Source organism: Pogona vitticeps, chromosome 3 (genome assembly GCF_051106095.1).
Source record: "Pogona vitticeps strain Pit_001003342236 chromosome 3, PviZW2.1, whole genome shotgun sequence".
Taxonomy (NCBI): domain Eukaryota; kingdom Metazoa; phylum Chordata; class Lepidosauria; order Squamata; family Agamidae; genus Pogona; species Pogona vitticeps.
Window position 1 is genome coordinate 103,930,388 of NC_135785.1, and position 12,664 is coordinate 103,943,051.

General features: G+C 39.1%; 1 protein-coding gene across 6 annotated transcripts in view; it reads left to right on the forward strand.

Annotated features, from left to right (window-relative positions):
* The window catches only part of OGDHL (oxoglutarate dehydrogenase L), a 109,459-nt gene extending 101,008 nt beyond the window's left edge, over positions 1-8,451 (forward strand). For all 6 annotated transcript variants that reach the window (XM_072995073.2, XM_078391017.1, XM_078391018.1 and 3 more), the window contains 3 exons: positions 3,668-3,831; positions 5,066-5,220; positions 6,405-8,451. In XM_072995073.2, the coding sequence (XP_072851174.2) occupies positions 3,668-3,831; positions 5,066-5,220; positions 6,405-6,528 (443 nt within the window). In that variant the 3' untranslated portion in view covers positions 6,529-8,451. The remainder of the gene's footprint in view (positions 1-3,667; positions 3,832-5,065; positions 5,221-6,404) is intronic.
* The last annotated feature ends 4,213 nt before the right edge of the window (positions 8,452-12,664 follow it).

Here is a 12,664-nt window from a genome sequence, read left to right on the forward strand (position 1 = left end):
TGACACATTCATTGTGCTGTAACATCTGCAAGAGCCTGAAGATGTTCCCATCAGCCTATGGCATTCCGGGAACGTTAAAAGCCTCAACCCCAAAGTTACCAGCCGCCACCCCTAGACATGTGGGGAGGCAGTGCCTTGACCGGCAGAACTGCTGGTAGGACTGCAAACTGAGCGGGCTCTTTACTTCTCTGTTGTTGACCAGTCAGTCTGTTTGACTTCTTTCTATTGTAGCTACCAGCTTTGCCACTATCTTCAATGTACATTGAACCCATTAGGATCGACCTCAACATGGAAAAGATTTTTGTTCTTTTTCTCTACCATACAACACTTTGGCAGGAAAAGATGCTTTCCAAAATCCAAACCATCTCGTGTCAAGGCCCATTATAATCGAGCACGACCGGTCCTGGCTTCGAATCTGCCAATTCTGGACATAAGCTCAGATCTCACTCCTTGAACGAATCTCCCTCCAATATGATGTGATCCATTATCATCCTCTGTCACCTTCAGTGTGCTTCTTTTCATTCGCACAGCTCACTTCTCGGTTCACCGCATCCCGTCTATTGGAAATGGAGGAACCGCCTTTTCCAGACCCAGCCATCATTTAGCTGAGCACTTACACTAACTATGCTGAAGCTAATAAAGGATGCTTGCACCAAGCCACTTCCTATTAAAGATCTAGGAAGAATGTATCACAGGTACAAGGTACGAGGAAATGACATAGAAATTTTGGGATGACTCCAGTCCCATTTCTATCATCGTAGAACAAATTTATCCAAAACAAGAAATGATTTCCCTGAAACCTACTAATAAGAATACGGAAACATTGATGTCTTTGGCAGGGAGACTTATTCCCTTCATTCACTTCTGCTCCATGTGGCCAGCTATCAATCACAATAGGCGCCTACCTGGAGCAATTTTGGTCTCAAATTCTACCTCTCTTGAAATCCATTAAAACAGAGCTTAGAAATTCTTGCTCTGAGACCACGACTCTAGCAAAGCAACACAGGATTGCTGCTTGACATGCAAAGGGCTTCAACTACTGTCGCATCCTTACTATCTATAGAAGGCTCACCTAGTCACGATCCACTGGCTCATCAAGGACACATAGGACAGAATTGAATGTCTTCCATTACATGGTACCAGTCTCTTCAGTCTTCGACTGGTGACACTAGAAATATTATTATTTACACAGAATAGGAAAACAGCTAAATTATATATGGGCCGACAGTCCTTTCATCCCTCTTTCAGTTCTACCCATAGTCCTTTCAACCATATCTGGAGTTTCAGCCTCCCAGACATTTCAGTTCATACAAGACTGTCACCACATCTCTCAAGGTTACGTTATATAATTGTCTTTGTAACATTAGACTCACTCTTTTTGTCTATATCCTCCAGGAAGAGACCTCTGCCTCCTGGGCAAACATGCCATAATCCAAGTTCCTACATCTGGCTTATGCATGGCTTCTACTTCTGTGCTATTATATACATAGAAAGGACGGAGGCATCCGTCCCATCCTTGGTCTCAGAAATCTTTTCATGTGTATTCTACCGCAAGTTTCAGATTCCAGCCTCAACACTATTATCTAATCAGTAATTCCTAAGGTTTCACTGCCATTCAATTTTTCAACATTTGCAAGGTCTTTCAGATGGTACAGGACATCAGTTTGATAATAACCTTCCCCTGCGAGATATGGACATCTACCTGTACTGGTACCATAGTGTATGTTTTTCTTTAAAAAAAAAAAATTATTATTACTAGCAATCATCTCCCCAAATTCATGACCTCCACGGCTTCAGTGCTAAAGCAATCCAGACTCAGCCTCGAACCACTCCAATAGTGGTATCTTTTCCTTTTGACCAACTAGAGGATCCCTAATCCAAGTAACTGCAAATTCGGTTCTATCACCATTGGAAAGTATCAACCTTCAATGTATTCACTGGGGTCCGTACGCCGACTACAGGTTTTATTGCTCCTGTGCAGGTGCGGACGGAAACACTGTTGGGGACATATTCATATGGCAGTGGACAGGGAATTTGCCATAACTCTTCCCTCCGATACATTTCATTCTACGGAGAATCTTCCATCACCATCATTCCTAAAATGTGATCCAAATACCTCCTTGAGGTACTTGGTCCTAGTTCGCCTGTCTCAGATCGATATAGACAGACACATGTCAGTTCCCTCTGGTTCCTCACCTCCTAACTTCCATGAACTTGGCAACCTGGGAAATACTCCCACTTTGGCATCAGTGCTCGATCGAGCTCAAAAACCATGAACTCGATGTCGATGTGTAAATAAATAAATCTTTATTAAATATACTGAAACAAAGAATTACCTTACCAACTTTCTTAGAAACTGTTGCCTACTTGGCTTTCTGTTTATGCTTTAAAATGTTATATATCTGCTATTGTTGCACATTAACCAGATTATTCTGGTAGGTAGGACTTTTGTCTCACTCTAGGGTCAAACATCTTTTCACAGGACTCAGTACCATCCGTCCTCCATGTAAACACATTGTTCCTCAATGGTCTATAGATTTCTAAATTCACTCATGTGCCCGCCATTCGAGCCCATTTTCTCTTCAAATGCCAAATTACTTACTTTGAACAGCCTTCATAGTGGCTGTCATATCTGCCAAGGGAACGCGCGAAATAGCTGGATTGTGATTTGATCCACCTGTTATTCAATTTTCCTGATAAAGTGACTTCCTACTTTAATGTCTCATTCCTGACATATTCGACTAATTTTCATGTTTATCTATGCTTCATCTTACCATCATCTTCTTTAGAGCACATGCTCCACAATATTTATGTAAGATGCTCACCAGCGTTTTCTCTGGACACTACCAGAGCTTCTAAACAGATGACAGGCTCTTTTGATGCTTTCATTCTTTTCATTTCAAAAGTCCAGTTTCTTCCTATCCATCTCTAGATCGATGGTCCAGGCTGTATCTATGGCTTGCCAGCAGTCAGACGAGTCACCGTCTAATTAGCTTTAGCCTCGCTCCACGGAGTGCTGTCTACCTCGGCTGCATCCAGAGTAGAATCGAGACTCTCGACATCTACCGTGCACCAATATGATCCATGCCATCTACCTTTGCAGAGCAATACTGGCTACACGTAGGTACATGCAATACCACTGGATTTGGCAGAAATGTGATGCCATCCTTCCTACCGTGACGTCCCACCTGCCAATAAGTAAGCTTGCCAGTCACCCATATGTGTGTATTCACAGAGGCCACGAAGAAGAAAGAAAGGTTACTTACCTGTAACCATGGTTCTTCGAGTGGACCTCTGTGAATTCACACTACCCACCCATCCTCCCCTCTGTCGTCACGGGTATCTTATTGTTGTATAACTCTCATGCCCGGCGGACAAATTGCAGGAACTGAGGGGAATCTTGGGTGGGAGGAGCTTGTGCCTCATGGGGGATCATACCATAAAATTGTTACTTTTAGCTCTAGAATGCTCCGAGAATGTCAGCGCAGGCGCAGACTAAACCCATATGTGTGAATTCACAGAGGTCCACTCGAAGAACCATGGTTACAGGTAAGTAACCTTTCTTTTTTCATTGTTTACTACAACTCCACTTGACCTAAGTCTGACTTTCAACAGACCATGAATAGACAATGTCCCTTGGAGTAAAACATTTGTGTTGTATATCTAGGGACCAGATTTAGGCGTATGATTCCTGAGGAAGGACCCCCAGCTGAAAGTCCTAGTGAGGTAAAACGAGTGATTTTCTGCACTGGGAAGGTTTACTATGACCTTGTTAAAGAAAGGAAGAACCAGGATTTGGAGAAAGAGGTGGCTATAACCAGATTGGAACAGGTAAGAGTGACAATTTTGTTATCTAACTTGTGCATGCCAATGAGGGACAGGTTTCCATGTTTTGAGAATTAACAGTCATAGCCCTTTTATGTTAATAAGAATGGCAAAGGTATTTGCATAGTGCCATAGGAAATTTAATAACATGACAGTATTGTTTAACCAAAATAAGGGGCATTTAGTAACTGGAGCATAAGACTGTGAAACAGGCTACCTTGATTGAAATCTTACCTGACAGAATTGGAAAAACATTTCTCCCTTGTTCATGAAATAAGGATAATATTTATTGGTCTACTATCTCAAAGGGGATATTCTGATGCTGCTGCCTCCACATGATGGTGAAATGGTGCCATTTCCTTCATTTAGAAATTATAAACTAGAATGTGTATTGACTATAATGTATAGTTGATCTGAAAATGATTCTCTTCTGCTTTCATTCTGCCTCCTAATGTTAACAGATAATGTACTGTAAACTGGAATTGTTTTTGGCTTTGCTTGTGAAAATGTCCTGAAGATTCTCACATACTCTGCCATATACTTTGTTCAAAGCTGTTGTGGCAGAGTTTTGATTCCTTTTGATGTCAGCAAGGGGTCATCTAAGTCTAAACCAACAATAAGATTTCTTGCACTGAAGTAGAGGTTGAACACGTGCTGATGGTTTCTGCTTTTGGTCATTGGTGTGACTTGTAACAAGGGAGAGAAAAGTAGCATTTACCTTTAGATCAGGATACTCTGGGATACATTCCCAGTTTGGAATGTACCGTAATCTACATACAAAATTACTACTTTTTCAAGAAGTATCACACATGCTAGCAGTTAGCTATGTATTTCCAGTCTGTGTCTGCTTTGCATGTGTCCCTTCATAAGGTCATTAATTTAAAGGATTGCTGTTTAAAAAAATCCACAAGAAAGAATAAATTGAAATACGTGTTTTAACAAAACTTGTCACAACGTGCCCATATCTAAATATATTTTATCATACAATATACTGTACATTTTGGGTTTTTTAAATTAAGAATTGTATCATAATATTTGGAGTAGTGCAAAATCAGAAAGATAATTGTGTTCCAATTTATGTACTTGTCTGGAACATTCATCTCATGTTGATTAGTTTTGAAACAGAGCAAACAAAACTCTTGAAGATTTCAGAAACAACATGTACTTTTGAGAGCCAAGATATATTTGTTGCACTCTATTGACATATATGTATTTCAGAATTCTTTACATTTTTCTCTAGATCTCCCCTTTCCCTTTTGATTTGCTCAAAGAGGAAATTGAGAAGTATGCCAAAGCTGATCTTTTGTGGTGTCAAGAAGAACACAAGAATATGGGATTTTATGATTATGTCAAGCCTCGTTTCCGTACCATTGTGAACCATACTCGACCTATATGGTAAAGTGCTTGCATTGTTCTTCTTTCCATGTGGAACAGCTTTGGTTTTTTGGATTTTTGTGCAGTGCCAAGAAGCATCCCAAGATTTAGATTTTGGAGAGAAGGCATTGATTTTTCCATCTGTGCTTCCCGAACAAGCCAGCATTCTGACTTTTGAGTAGCAGTGGTTTCAGAAGTAGCTTTATCCAAAGTATGGGATTCTGGACCTTGGACAATGGTTCTCTGTCTTTTTCGGATTATTGAGAAGAGTAGCTATGTTAGTTTGTTGCAGAGAAAGCAATAAAGAGTCTTGGGGTGTTTTAAATACTAAAACACACAGATCTTGACATACCATAGGACCACCTTGTCTGCGGGATCAGTACCTTGAGTTTCACTTATTGACTGCCTGAAAATATTAAATGGCACCCCCTGAAATTTGTGTTTCCAAGGTTTATTACCAAAATTGGCCACAAGAGGGAGCGAGAGACTATGCTATATATATATATACAGTGGTGCCTCGCATAACGAGCGTACCGTTTAACGACGAATCCGCATAGCGATCTATTTTTTTAGATCGTTAATGCGATTGCATTGCGATGTTTTAATGGGTAAAACATCGCATTGCGATGATCGCTAAGCGTTTCGCTTACCGATCTTCGCATTGCGATGTTCCTAGAACAGCTAATCGGTGGTTCCAAAATGGCCGCCAGGTGCCCAAAATGGCCACCGCAAGTGTTTTCGCGCCCTACCCTCGCTTACCGAGGGCGCAAAAATGGCGGCGCTATGGAGGAACTTCGCTGAACGGTGAGTTTGGGCCCCATAGGAACGCATTAAACGAAGTTTAATGCGTTCCTATGGCTTTTTCCATTCCGTTTAGCGATGTTTCCTCATAGCGACGATTAATCCGGAACGGATTAACATCGCTATGCGGGGCACCACTGTAGTGTGCTACTGTAGTTAGTGCAACTTAATATGACAAATTGGCTGAACTAGTTTTTCACAGTCTAGCAAGTAGATAACATAAGCAAGTAAATTGAGCCAACGCTGTCTACAGCAAGAAATTACCAGCTTCTCTCATATATAAACAACTATTCTTAAATAGCTGGAGCAAAAGTGCTTTTTTAAAATTGTAATTGTATGTAGGCTTCCAAAAATATCTTTATTGCATTTTTGTCATCTTACCTTGTTATCTTGTCTGTCTCCAGGTATGTTGGCCGTGAACCTGCTGCTGCTCCAGCAACTGGCAACAAGAACACTCATCTGGTGTCACTCAGAAGATTTTTAGATACAGCTTTCAACCTGGAGGCATTTGAAGGAAAAATGTTTTGACTTTAATATAATGGTCCCATCTTCTCCATCTGTAGTTTAGCATTTATGTACTATATCTTAGAAATACCATGATCCTAAAAGGAAATTAAAAATAGTGGGAAATTACTTCAGAATTTGTAGGGACTTTTTGCAAATGAGCTCATCTCTCTTAAACTGTTGTTTTAGTGTGAATTCTAAGATTGCCTCTTAATTCTCCTCCAGTTAAATGATTTTATGGATTACAGTGCAGCTACCTCTGAATGAAGACACAGAGTAAATACGGTTTCCTTCCTTCCTTCAGTTTATATTTTGAATGAACCAGTCTCTATATTTTAATGATTTTTTTTACATCCCAACGCTAGGAGTAGTAGAAATAATGCTAACAAAGCAGAGTGGTACACTAGAAATATTCCAAAAGTCATTGTTAGATGGCAAGCTCCACAACTGCAGTTTTCCATTAATTTAGACTATAATTTTATAAAGCTGGAATGAAGAGACTACAGTGAAAATCTTATAGAAAAGCAACAATCTTATAATATTCTTCTGTGTACTTTCGTCTTATACACAAATTGTTGTGAGAGGGATTTAAGGAGGAGTAGAGAGAACCACATATGCTTCCTTGAGTTCCCTAGAAGAACGGTCAGGAAAAAACATGAAAAATACATGTCCCTAGTATCAGTGAGAGAGAAGATATATTCCCTAGGAGCCCATTTAGGCAGTGGGGGAAATTCTGTCAGCCTATAGGTAAAAATCCAAACGTTCAATTTCCCAATAGCCATGTGATTATGTCTTTAAAATATAGGATTGTTAAACTCAGATTGATGGGTCTCTGTGGTCCAAAGGTGAACAGATTGAAAGGAGCAGCCACATTTACCCTTTCTGTCAGTCTCTTCTCAAAACCAATACCCTGTGTTAATGACAGATGTTAGAGCAGGAACACAGACCAGGATCTTTAAAATACCCTTTTTCTCCCCATTAGGGGCTTGGAGAACTTTGGAGAACTTTGCAAAAGAATATTAGGGTGCCAGCAAGAGCTCCAGCCCTGCATTATACTTGCCTTTTGATGCATTTAGTTTGTCACGATAGGAGTTGGGTGATGTCAGTAGGTGCAGCCTCATTGGCATTCAACACCAGTCCCCTTCCATGGCCTAGCATTCATTTTATCATTGGTGAAACAGCAACTGACATCTCTGTAATTCACACTGAGGTCTCTCTTTGTCCTTTTGCTGCTGCTGTTCATAATATTGCAAAGAATTACTTTGCTATTTAAAACTCATGAGCGTTGCACAACAACTGAGCACATCCAGCATTAGGTTTATTTCTGAACTACTTGAAGCATTCTTCTTGAAGTTCTCAATGCTGCAGAATAGTCATAACAGTCTGTACAGTGGGTATATATAATATTTGAATTCTATAGGCGATGTTACTACGTCTGTTTGGTCTGCTCTTAGTCAGCACTAAAATATATTGGCATTTCCAGTGGCGTGTTCCATGTTCATTTAGTTTTGAATGCAACTAATGAAATAGTTTCATTTTCAGTGTTATGCACACTTAACCTGAGCACCATCCAACACAATAGAACTTCCTTCTGAGCAAACACACTTAGGCTTATGCTATACACAGTCCAAAGTCAAAACATTATTTTTTAAAAAACAAATTATAAATTTAAAGGAGAAGGTCTGGGTGCAGTTACTAGGTCTATATATTTTGCTCTGTTTGTACAAGGAAGGCCATTTCAGTGTAACTTGAAACATTTCCTGTCTCCTTTTGAATGATAAATGCTCTTGTGGCTAGAAACGCAGAAATTTAGTGACAAAAATTAACATAAACATAAAAGTGGGAAATGGCAGGCTTCCATTTTCATTGTTGTTTGTAGAATTTAGCATTATATTTTAGAAAATAAATTCTGTCCAATAATGTGAGAAATAAACAGTAGAATGAAAAGTCTCTTTTATTTATGGTTGTTTTATGACAGCTTCTCTTTGGGGGATAGGCATTAACATCCTATTTACAAAAAGGCTGCCATCTACTGGTCGTCTTGTATTTTTCTGTTCCTTTCATTTGAAAGGTATGGGATTTAATGTGGAAGGAACTAGCTGTTGGAGTACAATTCCTTGAACAAACTCTGTTGATCCAGGATTGTGCCCAGAATATTTTTTAAAAGCATCAAACAGCACTAGAAACGGGTTTGTGCTCAATCCAAGAGGATGCAGTTAATCTCTTAAAACAGTCTCTTGAGTGGATGCAGAGCAGGAGAGCAACTATGGAAGTGTTTCACTCATTCTGGCAAGCTCCCTGTTGTGTGTCTGATTGCATGGCCACTCTTGGAAGCAGTCCAGACCAAACACATGATGAGGAGGCTGCTAAAGTGGGGTAAGGGCTTATATGATTGTACTGATCCACCTTTGCTGATGCACATATTTAATAGAGTGACTAACAAAACAGAAAAAATGACATATTATGGCAACAGGTTTTAGCTTCTGTCTTCTGTTGCTTTGAATAAAGTTATTTTATTCTGAGCTAAATATTGGTACATCTCAGACAACATGGCAAAAACCTGCTACCATTTTCTTTCTTTCATAGCAATTGAAGAAGACAATGACTGAAACATGTTGCCATAATATAAATTTTTTAAAAGTCGTTTTACTGCACAAATACACACGCAAACACATTTCCTTTTTTGACTGCATATTTCTGTTTTAATTCTTTGGAAGTTCAACAGGTTTTCTGGTTGGAATCATATACAAAGTTGTCAATGGCTGCTTATTTGGTTTAAACTCTAGGTTTTTGCCAGGTTACCTGGGATCTACCAAGATTCTGTCCTTAAGATTGCATTTAGTAAGTTATGTAAAATAGCTGACATAGCATCTGGAGGTAATTACTGTGCTATAGTAATTCTTGGCACATAACTTTTGTCTTCACAAATTCCAAAATCAATTTTCATCATACATACCAGCATTTTACAGGAGTTAATTTCATCCCGTTTTTAGTTGTCACTTGCTGTATGATGATTTAAAGAATCCTCATATATTTTAATGGAAAGTTTTCCATACATACAACTTCTTAGTTCAACATAACAATGATTCAGTTCACTGTTGGATAAGTATTTCTGGAAACTAGTCTTTGGACACAATAATGGAACTTAGCTGACAACTGTATATGTGCCTTCCTTTCCTCACATCAATTAGTTGTCTGTAGATCTTTCCTCATTTGAGTCAGTGGGATAGATTCTGCTCTGTCAGCTTGTATGGATAAAGGAGAAAATTCAACAGAAATAGAAACTACTGAAATGGGAGAGCATATACCCCACTGAATAGCTTGGATGTAGCCAGATCTATGACAAGGAACAAGTGCTTTTCTCACCACTCATTCCCTGCTATATCCATCCTATGATTTTAGTTCTGGACTGGTTTTTCATCTTGTTCCTTCCTCAGATAGATCCATTAAGAGCATTTTACTGCATTGAAGAAAGCAAATACTGTATTCCATGTGTTTTGTGTCCTTCCTATGGTAAATTTCATAACAGGCGAACATATTTGATGAAACTAGGGTGAACTACTATGAAAGTTATTGTGTTCCATTAAGTGATGAACAAGATGATTCATGAAAAGTGACACATCATTTCCCTAATGCTGTCACAAGATGCTTTAGGTCAGTGGTGTCCAACCTTGGCCCTCCAGATGTTCTTAGACTACAGCTCCCAGAAGCCTTCACCACCACCTCTGCTGGCCAAGATTTCTGGGAGTTGAAGTCTAAGAATATCTGGAGGGCCAAGGTTGGACACCACTGCTTTAGGTACTGCATCTAAAGATGGACGTTCGATACTGGAACTTTAAATTTTCACTCAGTATATATTACAAGCATTTTTCTTTATGAACCGGGACAATCAGCCAGTGAATGTTCTTGACTGCTGCTGCAAACCTACACCTTTCCTACATCTAGAAGCCATTTGAAACGTATTAAAGTTGAAAAGAATATCCAAAGGCCAGCATATCATCCCTTGTATTACTTGTTCTTTGACATAATATGCATCAGAACACGGCCAAAGAGCCCAAAAAACCCACAACAACCATTAGATCCCAGCCGTGAAAGCCTTCGTGAATATATTGAATGTTAAAAATACTTATCTGTCAGTAAGTGTCCAACAGTAGGTTTGCAAATAATATAAAATATGGTTATTAATGAAGACCTATCACACAGTATTCAGAATATCGAATTAATAAGACTCATCTGGTAATGGATGACTTCAAGCTCACAATGAATGTGATGTGCCCAAGATGAATTTTCCAAACAACATGTATTTTCAAGTAAATTGTGACTTACTCAAATTACTCCAATATATAGAATGGAGAAGAAGATACAATAGTGTGCAATATTTCAGCAACAGTTACAATGGCAACATGGTCAATATGGGATGTGAGGATGCACTGAAAATGGAAATACCTAGTGTTGAAAAACTACAAAATGATGTTAGGAGAGGTAATTCTACAATGCACTGTCTTGTCTCTTCCTTTATAATGGTATACTTCTTATGAATGTCTTGCCATGTACTTGACACAGGATAGAGCTCAGTGAAGCAAGTATTCTGTTAACAAAGAAGTCAATGATTCCTCTGTTGACATGCCATGTTGTATTCCACTTCCATCCAGTGTCTGTCCTGTTCACCCTATTTCTGCCACTTAGAGCAATTGCTAGTTTGAGAGATCAGGAAAGTACAATATATTACATTATCTTCTTGTGTGAGAGTTTGACGTGAAAAGGGGAAACAACTGTAATTATTGTGTTATTCTGCCATTAGGCCCACTTGGCTGTTGATTGCTGCACAGTTGGCAAATACCTAAGAGTTTCCCTCTCCCACTGCAAATGGTTCCGAGGACTGAGGGAAGGCACTAATGACAGATTTTCTTCAACAATAAAGAATACTTCAGATCCATTTTGGCAATGAGAAATGTGCCTTAATGAGACAATTAGCCAAGATATAAAAGCTATAAAGCAATTCAATTAACACAATTCTTTGTACATTTTGTGGGACCTCTTGGAGATTTAAAGTTCTTATTTGAGTGAACATTGTTGAACTGCCTTGTTAGGAATTGTTTCTTTGATGAAACACTCCTCAATATATGGGATCCGCCACACAAAAGAGTCGGTATAGTAGACAAAACTGAGCAGTTCTGAGTTTGAATCCCCATGTGGCCCTCATCAGAATGCCTTTATACTAGTCACTCTTTCTCAGTTTTATCTACCTCCTGGTGAGACAGGGCTGTCAATGCTGGCCAGAGCTCCTTAGAAGAAAAATGGGATAAAAATGAATGGAACAGAATTATTTTAGTTTGAAATACTCAGAATATTGAGTATTTCAATATTTCAAAACTGTCACCGAATATTGCACTGGACACTATGGCAGAAATCTGTCTGACAGTACAGTAGAACTGCAGTATCCATGGGGGAATTGGTGCCAGAAAGTGTGGATATAAAAACCTTAAATGTAGCATAATCTCAAGTTCCTTCTATTGGCCAGTTCTGGCAATATACCTTGGAAACACATATTTCGGGAGGGGGGTGTTATTTAATATTTTCTGGTAGCCGATAAACAATGGGTATTGATCTCACAGATATGGTGATCCTACTGCATATAGGATTTATTGATTAAAATATAGGTTTAAAGCAGCTATATTTACATATATATCCATATCCTTCTTTCCCTCCTGGGATAAAATGATCATTAAGCATTATTAACTGTTTACTGACTGAGATCCAAAGAACACAAGTGTCTTACACACCCAAGGAAGGATGACACATAGGTTTCTGAAACAGCAGACTCCCCAGTGTCAAAGTTCTTGCAAACCACAGGAAGCTTCAGAATTAGCTTTAAAAATTACAAGGACCATGACGAAACCACTGGATGCTCCTAAACTAACTTAAAGTTGTCACCAACTACTTCCTTTACTGTTTATATTTTTACCAAATTGTGCCAAAGAATATCCACTGGTTTATTTTATAATGCAGATGTTTAGCATCAGGACAACCTGCTAGTGAAATATTAGCTGGATGTTTCATATTTATGTTTGTGAGTCAGACTGGGAGATCCTTTTGCATAGCCCAAAATGAGTAGACCAGGTACACTGAAGTAACAGGAGCACTTGGGAGTCAATGTGCA